Source organism: Momordica charantia (genome assembly GCF_013281855.1).
Source record: "Momordica charantia cultivar OHB3-1 chromosome 6 unlocalized genomic scaffold, Mcharantia_2.0 BLBB01000006.1, whole genome shotgun sequence".
Classification (NCBI taxonomy): Eukaryota; Viridiplantae; Streptophyta; class Magnoliopsida; order Cucurbitales; family Cucurbitaceae; genus Momordica; species Momordica charantia.
Window position 1 is genome coordinate 148,661 of NW_028275164.1, and position 19,899 is coordinate 168,559.

At 36.7% G+C, this 19,899-nt stretch overlaps 4 protein-coding genes across 4 annotated transcripts; 2 read left to right on the top strand and 2 right to left on the bottom strand.

Annotated features, from left to right (window-relative positions):
* The first annotated feature begins 1,009 nt into the window (after positions 1-1,009).
* On the top strand, positions 1,010-3,265 carry LOC111007101 (uncharacterized). Its single transcript, XM_022279294.2, has 2 exons — positions 1,010-2,200; positions 2,685-3,265. The coding sequence occupies exon 1, from the start codon at positions 1,219-1,221 to the stop codon at positions 2,158-2,160; it is 942 nt and encodes a 313-aa protein (XP_022134986.1). The 5' UTR covers positions 1,010-1,218; the 3' UTR covers positions 2,161-2,200; positions 2,685-3,265.
* A 341-nt stretch (positions 3,266-3,606) lies between these two features.
* LOC111007099 (long chain base biosynthesis protein 2a) lies at positions 3,607-8,323 on the bottom strand. Its single transcript, XM_022279291.2, has 12 exons — positions 7,901-8,323; positions 7,727-7,792; positions 7,269-7,357; positions 6,956-7,101; positions 6,753-6,877; positions 6,578-6,671; positions 6,316-6,479; positions 5,913-6,074; positions 5,260-5,386; positions 4,972-5,138; positions 4,759-4,866; positions 3,607-3,960 (listed from the first exon to the last, which is right to left on the bottom strand). The coding sequence occupies exons 1-12, from the start codon at positions 8,024-8,026 to the stop codon at positions 3,865-3,867; spliced, it is 1,470 nt and encodes a 489-aa protein (XP_022134983.2). The 5' UTR covers positions 8,027-8,323; the 3' UTR covers positions 3,607-3,864.
* A 2,610-nt stretch (positions 8,324-10,933) lies between these two features.
* On the bottom strand, positions 10,934-12,529 carry LOC111006880 (CASP-like protein 1F2). Its single transcript, XM_022278975.2, has 3 exons — positions 11,875-12,529; positions 11,669-11,789; positions 10,934-11,586 (listed from the first exon to the last, which is right to left on the bottom strand). The coding sequence occupies exons 1-3, from the start codon at positions 12,066-12,068 to the stop codon at positions 11,356-11,358; spliced, it is 546 nt and encodes a 181-aa protein (XP_022134667.1). The 5' UTR covers positions 12,069-12,529; the 3' UTR covers positions 10,934-11,355.
* Positions 12,530-15,812: 3,283 nt separating this feature from the next.
* Positions 15,813-18,711, top strand: UBC27 (ubiquitin-conjugating enzyme 27). The gene is made up of 5 exons (XM_022279508.2): positions 15,813-16,304; positions 17,011-17,059; positions 17,910-18,069; positions 18,159-18,248; positions 18,391-18,711. Exons 1-5 carry the CDS (start codon positions 16,127-16,129, stop codon positions 18,496-18,498), a joined length of 585 nt encoding a protein of 194 aa, XP_022135200.1. The 5' UTR covers positions 15,813-16,126; the 3' UTR covers positions 18,499-18,711.
* The last annotated feature ends 1,188 nt before the right edge of the window (positions 18,712-19,899 follow it).

The following is a 19,899-nucleotide window of genomic DNA, read 5'->3' on the forward strand; positions in this document are numbered from 1 at the left end:
TCGTTACATACTGGTGAATTTCTTGATATAGATTGGTCATGGACTTGGACCACACTCAACTCACACTGGCCATTGGTCACAGACAAAACCCAAGCAACAATACCAATATGGGTTATTCTATTTCATGTTTACAATTGTTGTAGATATTTCTTGACTTGGTGCACACATCAACGATCATCTATAATGACGATATCAAATGATATAAATTTGGTTCAAGCATATACTTGTAAAATAAGAGATGTTCACATCCATAATGTCTATCATAACATCCTGTTATACTTACCTTAGAACATATTCATGAGTTAGAGTTTATAGGGTAATAGCACATGGGTGATTTCTCTTTCTATTATCGAAAAAAGTGGTGAAATTATCATAGCCAATACAATAGTTGCATTACACTGACAAGTATATTTTACATGTGCTTTTTACTATTATGAATGATGGATGACTTGACAGTGACAATATTTAGATTGTCTTAATTCAATTAGATAGCTAATAGTCAATTGATGATTAAGAAATGTCTCGAGCTTACTTATTAAGCTGTTCTTGAGTTTACTATCTCTTTTCTCAAGTCAAATATCTAACATAGTGAGCTGGATCGATGAGCTAAGGTATTTATTAATAATAATAATAAAGATATATTTGGATTATATTTTATGTCGGTTAAGTTACAAATTTAATTTCTATAACTTAGACTAGTTTTAATTTAGTATAGAGGGTTCCGAATGAATTTCGAATGCCCTAAGAAATAAAAATTAACTATAATTATCAACATGATTATAACTTAACTAAAGGTGAAGTATGAGGATTATGCAGTGTAATTATAAGAGCAGTGGTGTCTGTTTTGGAGAAATTGTGGAAAAGCTAGGGTTCGTAAATTACCCAAATTCGCAAGCGCAGATATCCGGGAGGCCCAACCCCAAATCCAATCATGAAGTGAAGTATCGAGACACGCGGCAAATTCCCAGATTTACATGGCACCTCTCTTTCCATTTCCAATTCCCCCTTCTTCCCCTTGGCCTTCCCCTTTCCTCCACTCGCTCTCGCTAATCACTTCCTCCTTCCACTATCTAAATTCTAATTCCCCCTTCCTCCTTCATAAAACCAATCAAACCTGCTCTCTCTCCCTTTCCTCGCTCCATTCCAACTCCTCACTTTAAGCCCTCGCCCTCGCCCTCGCCCTCCACTAACGCACAACACAATTAGCCCTCTAATTTAATGGCCGATATTCAGCCACCGGACGCCCAGTTGAACGGCGGACCTGTCCCACTCGTCGTCTCCTCCGAAACCGTTGGATCCAAACGCCAGCGAAGGCCCAGCGTCCGATTGGGGGATATCGGCGGCGACCAACCCTATGACTCCTACGCGCGCCGCACCACCAATAAGCCCTGGAAGTTTGCTATGGATAATCGAAAGGACTCCGCTGCCTCTGCCAAAAACTCCAAAACTCGGCCTTTGACCAACTTGAGCTCGGCCGGGGCTGGGGGCGCTGAGTTTCACGAGACCCTAGAGTGCGAGGACAAGGAAAACAATTTAGACAGCGTTGCGATTGGTAGTTGGAGATTAAAGGATTCCAAGAGGAGAGGCTCGGCGGCCACCAAGAGGGTCAGAACTAATTGGGTATCCTCCAAGCACGACGAGGGCGGTGGAGGCGGGGAAGCCGATGAAAAATATAGCGGCGGCGAAGATGTCGATGAGGGGTATCGGGATTACGACAACTCGGAAAGTCCCTTAAAAGAACAGAGCTCAATGCATTCGCTTGAGAATTTGGCGATGGAAGGTCAAGGGAATGAAAGGGAGATGCTATATCAGGGGAATAGAAGATCCATTCGGTCTAGGGTTTCGGAGGGGAGGGAGCACCAGGAGGGACTGGAATTTTCAGGGCCTTCGGATACTGATGCGAGGAATTGGAAGTGTGGGACTAGTGGCGATAGGAATGGGAATGGTGGGAGAGGACTATGTGGGGAAGATGGGGTTAGGGTTTGGCTCAACGGTTTAGGGTTAGGTCGGTATGCTCCAGTTTTTGAAATTCACGAGGTGGACGATGAGGTTTTGCCAATGTTGACACTCGAGGATCTCAAGGATATGGGAATAAGTGCAGTTGGGTCGCGGAGAAAAATGTACTGTGCAATTCAGAAGTTAGGGAAGGGATTTTCATGACTTTTGGTCTGAATGTATCAAAAATTTCAGCCATGGCAATGTAAGCTGCATGCCTCGACTAGTCTTTGAGCCTTTTTGCTACATTTTCTCGTATTGGACAATTATAGGTTCTTCTGTTAGTCTTTCACATTTCTGATTTTAGTACTTACATCTTCTCCCATATGCAATTTTCCCAGAATCTTTTTCCATTTGATTGTGAAATCTATGTGGTGAAATAAGAGTACTGCCACTGCTTGCTACAACGTACAAAAGAACCAAAAAGAAACCATTTATTGCCCCACTCTGTGATGTGACTGAACTGATTCCCTTGCCCTAGCATAGTATTTGACCATTATGATTTCTCAGTAATGTCTCTTAGGCTTGTCTTACATTGGAAGATTTTGCATATTGTGTCCTCCTCATAATAGTACAACTGCATTAGATATCTCGCCATGTATTTCCACTCGGGGAACAGAAAGCTAATGATGTTGTTATTGTGATCTCAAATCTGGTGGCTCATGGGTTTGCATACTATACAAAAATAGAGCATGTCCATGTTGAATGGGGATAATGAATAATCCATTTTGCGAAGGAATGCCTGGGGGCAAGGTAGTCTCCATTTTCCCAGAGAGATGAAGAAGTTGAGCCATCCATCTATGTTTTAATATGAAGACATGCAGTAGATTCATGCCAGTTTCTGCTGTGCTGAAGATTGAAAGTCAAGCCCCTTTGGGAAGAGTTACATTACCCAAATTCAGTTTGATGGAGTAACTAGCTGTGTTTGGTTGAGGCCTCTTTTAAATTTCTTTCAGTATTTGATATGTAAACGCTCGTCACTGGGAAGAAGAAAACAGGACAACTGTTGCCCCATTTCTGTAGCTGTAGCTGTAACTGTAAGATGGATTTCATTGGTGCGCTTCCTCCTGCTGCTCAAATATTAGCAGAGTGTTCACCAGAGAGGGAATCCGCACCATCGAATCTCATTCTCCTCAAATTAACCCGTCCCCTAATTCTGCACTTTCTTGAGAGTCAGTCAATAGGTGGTTTGTTTCAACCTTATTTTTGTCCTTCACGATTGTTTCAATCTTCTCCTTATATTTATAAATATCCTGTTTAAATCTTTCAAGCTTGGTCGAACGAATTTCTATATTACATATTTAGTGAAAGAAATCCTTTTTGAGGCAATACTAAATTCTCTTAGTGACCGATTGGTACCTAAAAAATTTTTTGTTACTAAATTGTTTGGTCATTGAAGAATTGAATAGCGACTGATCAATTATGAATCGGATAGACGTCCCAAGGTTATAATCTAATGTCAGAATTCCAGGTGTTTGGGAAATCTTAATGCTAATCGTTCACTGGGGCCGGGGAGTAAGAAATGAAGTAACCGTACGTGAAAGTAACATTTTAGAAATAGTCACAAGACTCACAAGTCAGAATGTATTTAAAACTAGGAAATCCTGCGACTGACTCACAACAATACCCGTGCATTAATATACCAAAATTCATGAAGATCGCATGTCACATATGGGTACAAGAGAAGAGATGCAGTTTCAGAAACTTTCCTTCCACTATTCACAACCAAGTGGCCTCTACCTTCACCTGCCCTGCTCTGACAACTATTGGAGGAACTAAACTGCCTTGAAAACAAGTTCCTGCCACCAACATTTATCACACAAAACTCCAAAACCCAATTTCTCTTCAACTCCGTTCTGTTTTTTCTTTCTAATCCACCTTCTGAGGATCTTTTTCGGTCTGCTGCTTATGGGCCTCCGCAGGGAAGTACTTAATACCAACCAAATCACCAACTCGACTGATAACCTGTCAAACATTCAACACAAAAGAACTGCGGTTATCTTCTATATTAACCTCCTACAATTCAACTGACAACAAGCCATCAATCCTAGAAAATTCAAAGCAATTCTACAGAACCCAGAGGCTCCTCAACTCTGAACATGAAATCTACACACCCACACCATGGTACAAAAATCTGAGAAACATTATAACTACGGCTACATCAACGTGATCTAAAAATTTATAGCTTTTCACTTCACTTTTTAACCTCAAGGTCCTTTGCTTCCACAAAAATATGGGGGAAAGTGCGTGTGTAATAGAAACAAATACTTCCCCACACAGTAACTGTTCCCTCAAATTCACATAGTCTGAAATCTATCAAATGGCATCTAAAGAACAATGTTCTCAACCAAGAAACTTTGTTAATCATTCAGAACAAGCATTAAGAACCATAGATTTCACCAGCAATTAAGAACTGTCACTTTACGAAGAACCGATAAGGCACCTGAAAACTGTATTAAATCATTGAAGAGGCTCTTTGTAGTCAATTTACAATTACATCATAATTTTCTCACTAGTTTCCTACCACAAAATAGTTTGACTAAATAATTAAAGTCGATCATGTCAAGTAAATGTCTTCATTTAGATGCTTCATTTATTCTTCAATAAGATGACATTTTAAAATCAAGAAGGCGTGATACACTGTAAAGTTGAGTTTTTGCTCAACTCAGATATACAATTTGAAGGTGAGAAACAAAAGAATAAACTGTGCTAAAAATGGTAAAGTAAAAAAATTATAGTACGTAACCACAAGTAAAGTTTAACCTCTAAGGCTTTAAGGAGGTCGTCCTTTGTATGTGAGGCAGATATGCAAATGCGAGCCCTTGCCAGAAGAAGAGGAGTAGCTGGAAAAGCAACAGTGACAACAGCAACCTGTCCAACCACAAGCAAAGTAACATACACACCATAAGAAGACTTCGAAGAGAATGTCTACAATGAATTACACTATCAGGCTAGCCACGTAAAATGCAGACTTACATTCTGCTTGAGGCATTCCCTAGAGAAGGCTGGAATTTTTGCAGGGTTGTAAAGCATTATAGGCATTACGGGAGAATCATTATCTCCAAGAACCTCAAATCCCATTTTTTGCAGCTCAGACCTAAAAAAGTTGCTGTTTTCACGTATCCTAGCAAGTTTCTGAGCACCTGTTTAGCAAGGAAGAGAATTAATTTGTTCAAAACTCAGTAACCTTCCGTTTAAGGACGACATGAGCACACACTCTATAGGGATGAGAGCCACGAGGCTATGGATGGAAACTATTCTGACCTCTACTAGAACCATCCTCTCCGAGAATAACTTTAATAGAAGATATGATTTGTTGAGCAGCCGGTGGCGAAACAGATGTTGCATAAAGGTGAGCAGGACAAGTGTACTTGAGGTATTGTATAAGCTCCTGAAATGACAAGACAAATAATATATTTGATGAATTCATCATTGAATGCTTTAAGCCGCAAAATAAAACTTTAAGAAGTTGCTATAATAAAAAAATTGAAAAAGCAACCAAGAAACTAATAAATTTAATAGTACAAATGAGTGACTCCTTGTATATGAGAACAACAAGCAGACAGGAAAAGATTGCCAGAAATTAAAAAAGTTCAACACCCTGATATTTCCAGAAAGGAGACTACAAGACAAACTGGCTCGTTTGGAAATAACATTGTACAAACATCAACTGATCAGTTATAACCCTAGGTGGCACCAAAAATTTAGAGGGAAAAAGGACTAATTCTTTTTGACAGCAAATTAAAGAAACTCAAAGATGACTAAACATCGTGTTGTGATTAACAGTATTAATTAAATATACGAAACAAATACTGCTAGAGTCTTCAAATTACTTTGTCGACCAATTTCATTTAACAATGTCACAAAACCCACTTTTTTATTGTTAGAATGTATGTATTGAATAGAATAAATTTAACCTTGGATCCTGCAATGTAGCCTCCACAAGAGCCAAATGATTTTGTAAAAGTTCCCATCATGATGTCTACATCAGCTGTGTCCACTCCCAAGAGTTCACAGACACCCCTGCCCGTTTTTCCAACTGCTCCTATGCTGTGAGCTTCATCCAAATAGACATATGCCTAAAATAAAGAGAAAAAATGAAGAATGAGAACTTTGTGATCAAGATCGATTCAACATTTTTCCATTGCCAATTTCACAGTTTTTTCCTTTTTCTTTCTTTCTTTCCTTTTTTTTTTCCAATCTCAAGAAGCCGGTAATCCCAAAACTAAGAACATGTTCTTGGATTAGTGAAGAGGGGGAACCCTTAAAAGTCCAGAGGACAACATTCATACTCTGAGTGAATAATTCATGCATAATTACTTTATATTTCTTGCAAATGGCAACAATTTCTGGGAGTTTGCATATTTCCCCTTCCATGCTATATATGCCTTCAACAACAACAATTATCTTCTTCCAAGGCCTGTGCGTCCTGGGTTGTCCATCAGCAATTTGCTCTCTCAAAACTTTATCCAAATGTGAAGGAGCTAAAAGTGGGGGAAAGGGGAGTCAGAAAATTAGAGTTCTTACCTTGACTAGAAATTACAATAATCAGATAAAACAATTAAGGTTCTATACCACTTACTATTATGTTGAAAAACACGAACTGTAGCTCCTGATCCCCTAGCACCGTTAACTATTGAATTATGATTCAATGAATCGCTAATAATTAGCCCTCCCTGCAGTTGAACAAAAGGTCACATTTTCGCACACCTCTTATTTAATATGCAAGAGTACTTTCAATTAGTATATCCATTTACCTTCCCTATTAGGACAGGAAGAATGGCAGAGTTAGTTACATAGCCCATACCAAACACTAAAGCAGCTGGCTTTCCAACAAATTTCGCCACACACACCTCCAATTCTTCATGCAGTGAAGTGGTTCCTAAAACCGAAAAAGTTAGTTAGTACATTCTGGATGCTAGAGTAGAAACATGGTGCAAAGTTCATTGGATTGAATTACCTCCATCAACACGAGCACTACATGTGCTTGGAGAGAACCTTTTCAATGATTCAATTACACGAGGCGTGCAATATTCATCCGATGCAGCAAAGCCTAGATAATTGTAGGATCCAAGGTTAAGACACCTTGAGACATTTGTGGTTCTCCTGTATGATAAACGCATTAACAAGTTATTGATGTCAAGATTCGAAAACATAGCCCATATCTAACAAGATTAAAAGAGGTAATATAGCCGTCCATAGGGGAAGTGTTAAAAAACAACAAAAAGGACAAGGAAAATGAAGAGGATATAGGGAATTCATCAAAAACAAACTTCAGCGTCTTGTTATAGTCATTGGAGTAACGCTCAACCACATCAAACCAAGCATCTGGAGCACTTGCTATGGGTCGTCCAAAACAGTCCTGTCCGGAAAAGAAAAGGTATAAGAAGATCAAGAAAATGAGGCTCCGATTTCTTTAACGTAAAGTGGAAACATAAAGCTGTAGTAAAATAGTAATAGTCGAAGATTTGAATACGATAGGTCTGTGAAAAGACCAGGCAGTACTCAGTTTGATTCTGCACGTATCTCAACTCAACATAGTAATCATGATATCATGTACTGAAATACTTGTTAACAGGATCGTTAGTAGAAACTATGTGCGAGAGGTAAAGGGACATTCAACTAGGCGCAATCTAACTACCGGTCGGTATGGATATTTAGTAAATTGAAAAAGTAAACAAACACCCATAAATATTATTCCAGTTAGTGAATTAAATGTCCAAATCAATACCTGAATGCGGAGATACAGCCGGCGGATGTAAAAATCCTCAAGTCCTAAGCAGATCGGAGCGTACCCCTGTTGAAGGGAATTACATGGTTATCCAGTTCGCAAAACGGCACAATTAGGGATGAAGCTTATAGATATGCATTGAGAAGAGGGGAAAAAATCTGAAACCGGAGGGACCTGAAGATTGCTAGAGTTCCACCGATCAAAAATTTTTCTGAAAAAATCGCGGAATTGACCAAAGGCGAAGAGCAGGCCATAGCTAAAATAGGTGGTCAAGGCGGTCAAGTATGGGATGGTAATCATCTGGACCTATATTTGCCGGGAATTGGAAACCTCTTTCGACAGTGGCTCGATCTGGAAGCTAAGAGAGGGCTGGGTTGGAATTGGACGAGGGATTGCTCTCCTTCAAGAAATAAGGATTTTCCTTTTTCTTTTTCTTAAATTTTGAGAAAACGAAGGCATGCATAAGAAATTAATAATTCTTTTATATAATCAGAAAGATCGAAATCCAGCGGGGACCAGTTCTTCGTTGCGCTTCAATTGAACAAAAAAAAAAAGTTTGGGAAAAGGAAAATAAAATTGATTTTTCGGAATTGAAACTCGTGTGGGCTGGAAACTAACCTCGTCGCAAACGAAAAATAATCAAAAACAAAAAGTAAATAACCATGAAAAGTTAACTTTTGCAAAAGCATTCCGGAGTGTCTTAGTTAACTCTCCTTTTATAAAGGTAAGCATTGTGTCCAAATCGGAGAGAGCCATATTATTTACCATATTTTCTTTATTAGCCCAGTTTAATTATTTCCTTCTACTTGATTAATAGCCAGTGTAATAAGATTCAAACCTTTGATTTTTTGTTCGATGATACATATCCTAACAAATTGAATTATATTTATAAGTTAGCTACATTTTCTTAGTATGGTAAAAAAATAGAAAAAGATAAAATAAATTAAGGAGATGAGCGTCCTTGTGAAGAGTAGGAATAACTTATTTGAACAACTTTGAGTCGTGAGTCTTTCGAACGTAAATTAATTGTTGAGATGGTAGCCTCCCTTTTTATAATTTACTTTTCCACATAAAAGGATAGTTAGGTGATTCTTGAAAATAATAGAACACATTCGTGTGTCATATAGAGACGTAGTTTTTTAAAATTAAAATTGATTTATTATTTAATATCTTTCTCTCTCCTTTCTCTATTAATTATGTATGTGAAGTTGAATGAGGAAGCTTAAACCTAGGCATTCTATTATTATTATTTGTTTAGTAAGTAAGACATGTAAAACAACTAAATCGTCCTTAAAAACTAAATTCAGCAACCACAGTTTGGAAAATCGATGCTCCAATCAGCAATCAGGTTGTGTTTCATGGCTGTTGGGAGGCCAGCTGCACATGACCGACCTGTTCGAACAATTTTGAGAAAGCCGACCTAACAAGTCGGGACTAAATATTTCGGTAAAAAGCGAAAACGTCAGGACTCCATCGTTGAAGGCAGAAAAGGGACCGGTCAAACCCACGGATCAAAGGTCGCATAAGGGAGCCCGATGCGAGCAGTAAAATACTCAAATGTGACAAATAGCTACTCCATTGACCATTATAAATACACCACCACCTCCGACGAACCCAAATATGAAAAATATATCTAAAGTTAATTTGTCTAGATTCGGATTCCTAAATTAATTTGGGTGGTGGAGTGACCTACCTGTTTTGTAAGTACTCCAAAAAGATTTCACCCCAAGTCGCTCACGACGACCTCTCGGGTCATTCTCCGTCCCTTAGGCATATTTTCACATCAAAATAGCCGTCCATGCAATTTCGTGTGCTGTTATGTTTCCTTCTCCGGCCCCTTAGGTGTTTCTTTTGAAACCAATCATATTTCCTCACCAGCTCTTAGCCTCTTCAATTAACCATAGGAACCTCCGTGATGTTTTGAGTTTGGCCTTGAGAATATGAACTGCCTCAAGTGAGTCAGTTTGGAGGTGACCAGATTGCAATCGGTGAGCCATCACTTCTACAAATCATGTTAGTGTCACAAATACTTGTTAATTTAAATACTGTTGTAATTAATATACAGACATTACTTTCAAAAATCAATCATATTTTTTAGGAACACACCCCGTATTTAATTTGCACTAGAAGTGTCATATATATAAAATTGAGATTTAAAAAACTCAATTCACATCCAACTTCTCAAGACGCCAGCCAACCAACAGATATGCTTAACCACTGCCGATCCTAATACATTATGTTACCCTATTGTTTTTATATTTTTAATGGCGGTTCGAATCATTTAGCATGTCCCTTGTTGGAGGAAATTTTAACTTGAATATCATGCTACAATTAAAAGTTTAGAAAATACTTGACTTTCTCATAGAGGAGACCAATCTTATCTTCACACCATCAGATTTTGATCATAACTAAGAGAGAAAAATAAAAAAAAAACATATATTCTTTTAATAATGAGAGGTAAAATTTTCAATTACGGTAAGGACAAGATTTTTTCCTCCAAGAAAGGAGTCTAGTATTTCTTAAAATTTTTCATACTTTCTATTTATTGTTGACCGTATCATTTGCAAATATCACAAACAATTCAAACGGTTCACCTTGTACTTTGGCTCTGAGATGGACTCATGTGATACAAATTAGGAGGATAGGATCACAAAAATTGGAGAAATTATTAGAAGAAACCGCCGCAACGTAGCCGAACAATGTTAGTTGCACCAATAAATTTAGAAGAGAAAAAATCACAAAAGTAACTTGAATTTTATCTATTAGGTGTATGAAGATTTTCATTATTTGAATTTGATGGTTATAAGTAGGACAGAAAATTCACAAAAGTATTTTGAATTTATATCCATTATTAGGGATATGCAATTATATAACGTGCGGTCTCATTCAACAATTTTTCCAAAAACCGCAACTCTGTAGGGATAACGACGATGCCAAGTGTCGAACAAACTTTGATCCAAACATAATTATAAGTAATACTAATAAAATGACGATTTTCTTTTTCCCTAATATAATTGAATAATTGTTTATCGGTTTTTGTTTTGGTTGATTGTATACCACCATTCTAGAAGTAGCCTTAAATTCAAAACCATATAACTAATATTATATATATGTTGGAAAGAGAAAAAAAGGTGGAAGGAAAATACGAGAGATTGAGAAAAAAACGAAAAAGAAAGAAAGTAATGCGGTTGGAACACAGAAGGTAAGTGACAAAGAAAGAGGAAATGCAGACATGAGTTTTAATTCCCAATATGAAGAGTTGACAGACACGTTACACGTTGTATTGCATTTTGTGTTGTCAGTGGCCATGTTTTTTTGTTTTTCTTGGTTGAGTAATACGACGATGTTGATACAGCACACAAAGTTAAACGTAACGTACAGGCCCACAGGACCAGATTACATTACCACGTAGTTGTAGACGGTGACGACGGACACACAGCTCCTCCGTTGCGTTGTACAGATTCCCCTTTGGGAGAGAGAGAACAACGTACGTAGATATACAAGGATACCTGCAGGATTTGTGATCAAGTAGTGTTGTTGTTGTTGTTGTTATTGCGTACGTTGATAAAATATCCAATGCCATCTTGAATACCAATGTTGTAATGATCTAATAAATATATATAATAGTGCTAGTGGGCATTATTGTTGTTTGAGGCAGATTTGGTTGCAGAGATTATGGTGAGTATGAGGAGGCAGATGACGGCCAAATAAGAGATGGCAACGGAAGTGGTGACGCGATTGCAAAACTTGCCAAAATGATCACAGATGGGTGACCACCCGGTGTGGCTATTCCCGTACTTCCCCACGTACCCGATCGCCGTCGAGGCCGCGCACCCGCTCGCCACCAGTACCATCATCAACTGCCCATGCGCATATTACACTTATAAATCCACATACATACGCATTAGAAACTAATTAATTTAGCCATAGCCATATACATACCAAATCGTGGAGGAACAAGATGTAGTTTGGTTGATTGTGTAAACGATGACTTAATACGAAGAGGAGGAGGACGGAGAGAAAACAGAAGCCACATGCAATAGCATTAGCCAAAGCAAAAAACCTGCACCGTGTGGTCCATAAAAATCAAAGTTAAAAGAAAGAAAGGTAATTGAGATCATTGAATTGGAAATGGGAATTAAAGTTACTTGAAAGCAGGGGAGTAGCTGTATCGGGCGTCCAAAGGGATGCCAAAAACGATGACGGATTGCTTGGCGGTGAGCATGAGCCAGGCGGCGGCCAATGTGGAGGCAATCACCAAGCCTCTCAGGATGGTCTGGGAACAGAGGTGGAGATTGTGAGAAGTGTTGGACTTGTTGGATTCCAGCTCAATGTCGGCCATGGCGGATGGGATATGTGTGTGAGAATTGACAGTAACTTCACAAATCAAAAGCAGGGAAAGGGGCGAGTATTAATAGGCAAATTAAAGGCGAAAAAGGAATTATGGATGCGATGAATTGGGCATGCGTAACACACCCTCAGCCAACTCTGACGTCCTGCGACCACTCTCCGCCCTTCCATGCTTTGACCCTTAAATTCCGCACACTAATCGGACTCGGTTTTTCTTTCCCCTCCTTTTAACCTCCCACACCCTCTCCCTTTTTCTCTTTTACTCGAACAATAAATATATCTATTCTTAAAAAAATAAAAAAAAAAATTAACGCCCAATCAACCAACACATGAAAATAAGATTAAAATGTTCTTAAATTAGTAACGGAAGGAATAGGGAGACAAAAATACATATGCATATACAAGATATTTGCGGAATGAGATTGGATTGAATAAGGGAATGTTGATGGGCTTATGGCTATGGCCATGCTTCTACTGCATGTCTAACTAACGCTGTATATCTTTCGAATAAAATGAGAAACTTTACACAAATTCTCTATTTTTTTTTCTTATTCTTTTTTTTAGTACTACACAAATTCTCTATTAGTAGCAAATCAAAAGTGAAATATGCCAAATTTCCTTGGCACGTTGCTTTATTTCCATAGGGAAGTGCGGCCTAACTCATCAATGTTACCTAATTTCATTAATTACGTAATCAACAAAACCATATTACAATTTTATTTTATTCAGAAAAATTAAAGACCAACCGTTCAATACCATACCATACACCATTTTGAGGAAATTTTATTGATTTCCTCTAAACATAAAATAAATATATATACACTTTTTTTTAAACACGTAACGTCTAAAATATTACTTAATATCTAAGTATAATTCAGTGGATTAATGTCTAATCTGCTATAAAAAAAATTGGTGTGTTCAAATCCTACTCCTATACTAAAAACATCTAAACATTAAATAAATATTAAATACTCTTCAAACAAAATAAATATTTAATGATGATTAGTCTTAAATTTTTAATATGTTTATAGTTTTTTTCCTATTTTCTTTTAGTATATAAATATTTTTACAGGTAACATTTTAATTACCTTAAAGAAACGTAAAAAGAGTAAAGTAGAAAAGGAAAAACGTAATTCAAATCAATTATTTCATTAAAATTAAACATGAAGGCATTTAAATCCATTTAGTAATCATTGAATTTGTCAACTACGTACCTTTCTTAAAAGATAAAATAAAATTGTCCAATTTAAACTTTGGATAAATTGAATAAGGTCACCATCTTAGTTTAGGGATCGGGGTGGGAATTCCCTACGGGGAGTTCATGAGAATCGGGCTCCCGCAAGGAACTTTTCCCTATTTCTTTTTTTTTTATGTTTTAAATTATTTGTCAATAAATATTTTTTTCTTACAGAAAATTTATTTAGTTGCTTAATTTATAAGGTCTAATTCTCTCAAATATTGGGTGGGTGGGTAGAGAACAATACACGATATTTTTTTTACATATATATTTAAAGAGAATAATATAATTATTTTAGAATGTATATGTATATACATAAATATTAAAAACAATGATGGGGGCGGGGAATGAGGAATGGGGATGGGGAACGTATTCCGTGTCCTCGTCCCCACTTAGGTGGTGGGGAAAATTTTTCCCACATCCCCATCTCGTGGGAAATTTAAATGTGGATTTTGTCCTATTTAGTAAGGTTCCCACAGGATGGGGTTCCATGGAGAAAATGAACCGCTCTAATCTTAGTTCAAGAAACTCAACAAAAAAAAGTCGTACTTCAAACTCTCCCATCTCATATATATTGTTAGGTTCAAAAAAAAAAGGTAGACATGGATCATAAAATTATCAGCTTAAATCGAAGGAACAAAACACATAATAGGTCAATTTTATGTTAAGGATCTCTCATTGAAAAGAAGATGGACCTTATCATAGTTTATAATAAACCTGAAGTATTCCCCTTATTGCAATTGATTTAGAGATGGAATCCATAAAAATTGATAAATTTTATATAATATAACTCAGGATAAGTCCGAGATAAAAGAATTCAGATCTCGAAAAGTTGATGGAAGAATTCTGGAAAGACTAATCAATTGAAATGAATTTATTTGTATACTCTTTTTATACTGTTCTTCAACGATGTCTTCTATGTATGACACAATATTTTTAAAAAATGAAAATTAAAATCTCAATCCAAACCCAATTTGCTTTCTTTGTGTTTGGATGTGTAGGAAAGCTAAACGATGGTGTTATGAGGGGGAAAAATTGAGCTGCCATGTGTGAAATATTCAGAGGGCATGGCAATCTGGTTACATCAGGTCGATTGCAGGGGATGAGTTTGGTCATGTATTGCCATTATCGTCATCAACGTGCACCAAAGACGGAATTGACTGTGTAGTCAGCGTCCATCGCGAAACTAGCCCTCGTTAAAATTAAGGGAGGAAGCTCGACCTTCCTCATCAAACCAATCCAGAATCGAGCACCTACAAGAAAGTTTGGGTAATTCGTTAGTCAAGTATGTTTGAATTCCTTCTAAATACTCTACTTATCTTCTACCACCTTCCTTAATTTTGAAATCGAAATGCTCATTTCTATTTTGCATATCACTCGATTTGTGGAAGGATAAACCACTTCGACTGGATACACGAACGGATGTGTCCCACCTTTAACTTCAACTTGCAATGTGGACTCCACCTATAACTTAAACTTGCAATGTGGACTTATGTAAATAGTTCTACCAAACCAGTGAAATACACACCGTAGAATATGTCAAACTTGCACACATGGCAATCAACTAAGAGCTCTAGTAAAATTTCAAAAAAATGATATATGATAAATTAATAGTTGGACGGAATTATGTACATAAAAAATTCCAGCACACTGCATCGAAATTAATTAAACAATGCACGTGATCAAAACTAATGAAATGTTTTTAATAATATGGACCACGCATGTAATTGTTTAATGTGTTTGATAAATTTTCATATAGAGGAATAATTATAGACTAACCAAGGGTGAAACGTATAAATAACATAAATTAATTTATAATTTTACGAGAGCTCTCAATTAGAAATAATGAAACATAGTTTAGTAAGTGAGTTAGTTACCTTTCGTATCTTATGGACACTTGCCCATTTATGGCTTCTTACATTTGAAATGTTATGACATTATTGTCGCATGAACGTCTTCTTCCATCTTTAAATTTAAGGATTTGGATTCCTAGCCCTAGTTTTTAGGATTGGAATTGGATTGATGATATTCTAATGAAATTTTTCCGTCTTAAAGAAATTATACATTACAATTGTTCGGGGATACTGGTTTCTTAATTATCAAACCTTCTTCTTTGCCGTGTTTGGATCCTTATGTCAAGCTAATAGTTCTTTGTTGGAGGACCCGATTGTTTATCGCTACTTCATAGAATGTCTTCTTTACCTCACTGTTTCTTGTCCAAACATTATTTTTATTGTTCCGAAGTTAAGTCAAATTAGCATGTTACTAAAATAAAATAAAGTTGAACTTTTGCCTTTTTTTATATATATATAGGAAAGTTTACTTTTGACTTGGTTAAAAATTATATTAGCATATTATTTGGCTAACGTATTCTTAAGAATGTAAGATTTTGATTGGAGACAATTGGTAATGCTAAGAGAGAAAATGAACGAAATCATATTTTGATTCTCATTAATTTCGTTTTCTTAAAAAGAAAAAGAAAAAGAATTCCCATTCCGAATCCCAACGGGTAAAGGAGGCATGTCCAAATAAATGAGAAGCCACAGAAGTTTAAAGGGCAGCCGCAGGAGGAGTCGACTGGAATTGGATAGCCACAGCCAGCGGCAGCGCACAAATCACAATACAGTGACACACAAGGAGGAAGGGACAGACTAGAGAGTGAAAGTGAAACCAGGCAACCAACGTTAGTTGCGCGATTTTCAATTCTCCCTTTTCCCTTCTCTCCAACCTTGCGCGATTCCCGATTCCTGTTCAAATTTCAAAGTAGGGTTACTTCACATTCATTCCTTCTGATATATCCATCACTCACCAAGATGATAGACTTCGCTCGCGTCCAAAAGGAGCTCCAGGAATGCACTAAAGACATCGAGGCCTCCGGTATTCGAGTCACCCCCAAAGCTGATAATCTTGCCCATTTGCTCGGCACCATTCCCGGCCCTATCGCTACTCCTTATGAAGGTGGCACCTTCCAAATTGACATCACATTGCCAGGTCCCTCTCATCCTCCTTTTCTTCCGCTTTTGCCCAAATTTTTATCTGCACAACCTAAATGATCTGTATCGGATCACCATTACCATTAGGGTTTCCTCCTAGACATGTTAGTTCTGAGGTTTTTTCAAATTTTCTTGAACCCAGCCCTGCTGCGAGTTCGAGTGATTTAAGATCAATTCTCGGTCAGAGATTTGTTGAAAGAACCATTCCTTACTCCATTGAAATTTTATGGTAAAATATTGTAAATTGGCTGAGCGTTTTCTGTGATTTCTTATCATGTTCCCTGATAGTTTTTATACCTTATCCTTACCTATATAGCTGGCTTAATGTCAAAAATTATAACTGCCACAAGTGAAGTCTTCAATGTTTCTTAAAGTGTGAGGACTAAAGTGCTGTAGCCCTCTAGAGCTCAAGCCCAAAACACAATAAAAAGTGAGGGGTTTCGGTTGGTGAGGCACACTATAGAAAAGTATTGCATTATGAGTAAGAAGATAACGAAAATTTTAAGAATTTAGCACTTTTGTAGGATTGTTTAAAGAAATGAGGGATTTTGGAGTATCTTAATTTAAAAAATTTTAAATGTTGAGGCATTGCGGCATGCACTTCATTGAGCTGCCTTTCCATGGATTTCCCAGACACACTTCCAAAAACACTTGTTTGTCTGAATCCTTATCATGTATCTTAGGCGTGGGTTTTTCCCTTGCAGATGGGTATCCATTTGAGCCTCCCAAAATGCAGTTTGCTACAAAAGTCTGGTAAGGACAATTTATGCATGGTTTCCTTTATTTTTACATCTGCTGAGCAGACGAAATTGAGATATCTTATATTCGTGCATAGATTGAGTTCATGTTTAGTTGATGAAGTTGCATTTTAGAAAGTATAATTCTTTGGAATAACATGCGATTTATTATTATTATTTTTGAATGTAATCAAACAATAACACTATCATGGGTTGATTAATGATCAATAAGAACCAGTGTCAATGTAAATAGTAGATGGTTTGGAGGGAATGAGTCAAACTATGGTGGGCATCAGCTAAGGATTTAATATCCTACGAGTTATCTTGGCAACCAAATGTGTAGGGTCAAGCAGTTGTCCCTTGAAAATATTCAAGGGACCAGAAACTCAGGGATATCGAGGGAAAACAAAGAAAAGTAGGATTCTAATATTGTTGAGTTCGTATCCATAAAGATTACTGATTTAACTTTCTTAACTATGGATGAATGCTTGCTCCTCTTTCCATGTCGATTCTGAAATGATGATATTAAATGGGCAAATTGGGGGCATCATCTTAGATGGGTAGTCTTGTTTGAAGCTTAGATGCCTCCTGAATTCCAAAGGTGGATGCTGGGCTTGACCACATTTTTCCTTCTTAATATTGGAATTGGAGATTTGGAGATCGTCAAGTGTGCATCTGGTGTTGGGATTTTCCTACAACATGTTGTCGTTGCTATGCAGTTTGAACTATTCTAAAATGTTTTTAACATCTGGAAGTTTGTGGATCCTTCGTTTTGTTGGCCTAGTTCTAGCGGGCCTATAAAATGTTTGCATGAAGTTCTTTTGAGCTTTTGGTCTTTAATTGGTATTTCTATTGTGTTTTTGAAGGCACCCTAATATCAGTAGTCAAAGTGGTGCAATATGCCTTGACATATTGAAAGATCAGTGGAGCCCAGCACTTACGTTGAAGACAGCCCTGCTTTCTGTGCAGGCATTGCTTTCTGCTCCTCAACCTGATGATCCTCAAGATGCTGTCGTGGCACAACAGGTATAGACTGCATGTATGTTCATTAATTTTGCCTTGGGATGTTAGCACTGGAGATAGGAGCTTTAATATACCAACAAATATTGCTGCAGTATCTTAGAGACTACCAGACTTTCGCTGGCACAGCTCGGTATTGGACAGAAACTTTTGCCAAAACGTCATCTCTTGGGGTGGAAGAAAAGGTTCGAGCCTTAATTTTGATTTTACGGGTTGTGTACAATTGCACGAGAAATCAGATAGTTTTGAGTTTGAGTAGTTTTTTTTTGTTACTGTGGAAAATGAAAAAGCGTGTGTACTGAAGATTGATGTGAGTGAGTGGTGCAGGTGCAGAAACTTGTCGAGATGGGATTTCCGGAGGCTCAAGTAAGGAGCAGTTTGGAAGCTGTGGGTGGGGATGAAAATTTGGCTCTGGAAAAGCTCTGTTCCGGCTAATTTTTCACTTCTCTGCCACCAACAAAATACGAGTACACTGATCCAAAGGATCCTATTTACTACTTATATTATAGGTTCTTAATTTCTGTTTCTAGTTGGTATGTCCCTTTTTTTTTTTTTTTTTAATGTGGAGGGTCTCCTCCATAACCCACCCCCACCTGCCCCTATCATATCGCCTCTCTGATATACAGTAACATGCTTCAACTTCTGATCTGCGGTTGAGTTTCAGTTTTCATCACTTATTTTAATTCATAATTTCTTTTTGTAAAGTTAAAACTTAGTTATAAATAGTTCCAGTGGTAATATATACTTTTTCTTTCTAAAATTGGAAACAGAAGATGTTGTCGTTAAATTTGAAAAATGATATTGTTGGACAGATTTTGTATCGAAGGGTGTATTGTAGTTGCTCGGTTTTGTTAAAAGTATCCTCTATTTTTAAAGAAAACACTGTAATTACACTTCTTTGAGTTATTACACCATTCTTTCTTCACACATGCAAACTTAATAACATTCATATGCTTATTTGAAAGTGGGGGAACAAGCCAAATTTAGTACTATTTTGTATCGAAGGGTGTAATGTGCTACTGCTAGCATTCCATAAGTTGTTAAGATGGAAAAATAAATCCACCTCAACCCGATCTTTAAACTAGTTTTAGGAGTAGTGTATATAAAATGTTGAAAGGAAAAAAATGCTGTGGAAGATGATGCGGCCGCCAAAGAAGAGAGAAAAAGTAACAACAGTACATAAATTTATTAATCCCATTAATTGGATTGAATCTTCAAATTCAAATTAAAGAAACATGGAAAATCATCCAATCTAATGTTGTACTAAACAAACCAAAAAAAAGAAAAAAAGAAAGAAATAATCAAATCTAATAATGTTGTACTAAACAAACCAAAAAAAAAAAAAATAAACAAGTTATCATTTTAAGATTGGACCTCCATCTTTTGTTTGAAGTATTGTATTTAAAAAAACTGATGTGGTTGCTATTTTACTAATTCTACTAAACGGATAAGGGAAAAATCAAATCAAAATCAAATATAAGTAAAAGAAAATCTAAAAAATTGACTCTTTTTCACTTTTTGTTTTTGTAAAATTATCAAAATATCTCTTTAGAAAATTAACTATTTAATATTTTATGATGTGATTTGAATTTTTGTTTTAAATAGCTATTTTTCTTATTAGATTCATAATTGATTTTTTAAGTTTAAAAATAATATTTTTTTAGATTTGTAATTGATTATTCAAATAAAAAGTTAAGATTTTTTTCATATAGAAATTTGTAAAGAGATTGATGGAGGGAATAAAGATCGGGAAGAAATTTATTTTTTTGTACCATAAAAAATATTAGTCACGAATAAGAGATTTTAGGAAGAGGGTAAAAAGTAGAAATTGAATTA

Excerpts from the sequence above, each read along its gene's own strand:
- LOC111007101 (XM_022279294.2), top strand. The coding sequence starts at position 1,219 with ATGGCCGATATTCAGCCACCGGACGCCCAGTTGAACGGCGGACCTGTC.
- LOC111007099 (XM_022279291.2), bottom strand. The coding sequence starts at position 8,026 with ATGATTACCATCCCATACTTGACCGCCTTGACCACCTATTTTAGCTAT. Across the intron at positions 6,075-6,315 it reads CCATTTGCAAGAAATATAAA|GCATATGTCTATTTGGATGA; the intron begins GTAATTATGCAT and ends TCTTTATTTTAG. Across the intron at positions 4,867-4,971 it reads GGGAATGCCTCAAGCAGAAT|GTTGCTGTTGTCACTGTTGC; the intron begins GTAAGTCTGCAT and ends GTGGTTGGACAG.
- LOC111006880 (XM_022278975.2), bottom strand. The coding sequence starts at position 12,068 with ATGGCCGACATTGAGCTGGAATCCAACAAGTCCAACACTTCTCACAAT. Across the intron at positions 11,790-11,874 it reads AGCTACTCCCCTGCTTTCAA|GTTTTTTGCTTTGGCTAATG; the intron begins GTAACTTTAATT and ends CACACGGTGCAG. Across the intron at positions 11,587-11,668 it reads TCTTGTTCCTCCACGATTTG|TTGATGATGGTACTGGTGGC; the intron begins GTATGTATATGG and ends GCGCATGGGCAG.
- UBC27 (XM_022279508.2), top strand. The coding sequence starts at position 16,127 with ATGATAGACTTCGCTCGCGTCCAAAAGGAGCTCCAGGAATGCACTAAA. Across the intron at positions 18,070-18,158 it reads ATGCTGTCGTGGCACAACAG|TATCTTAGAGACTACCAGAC; the intron begins GTATAGACTGCA and ends ATATTGCTGCAG. Across the intron at positions 18,249-18,390 it reads CTCTTGGGGTGGAAGAAAAG|GTGCAGAAACTTGTCGAGAT; the intron begins GTTCGAGCCTTA and ends TGAGTGGTGCAG.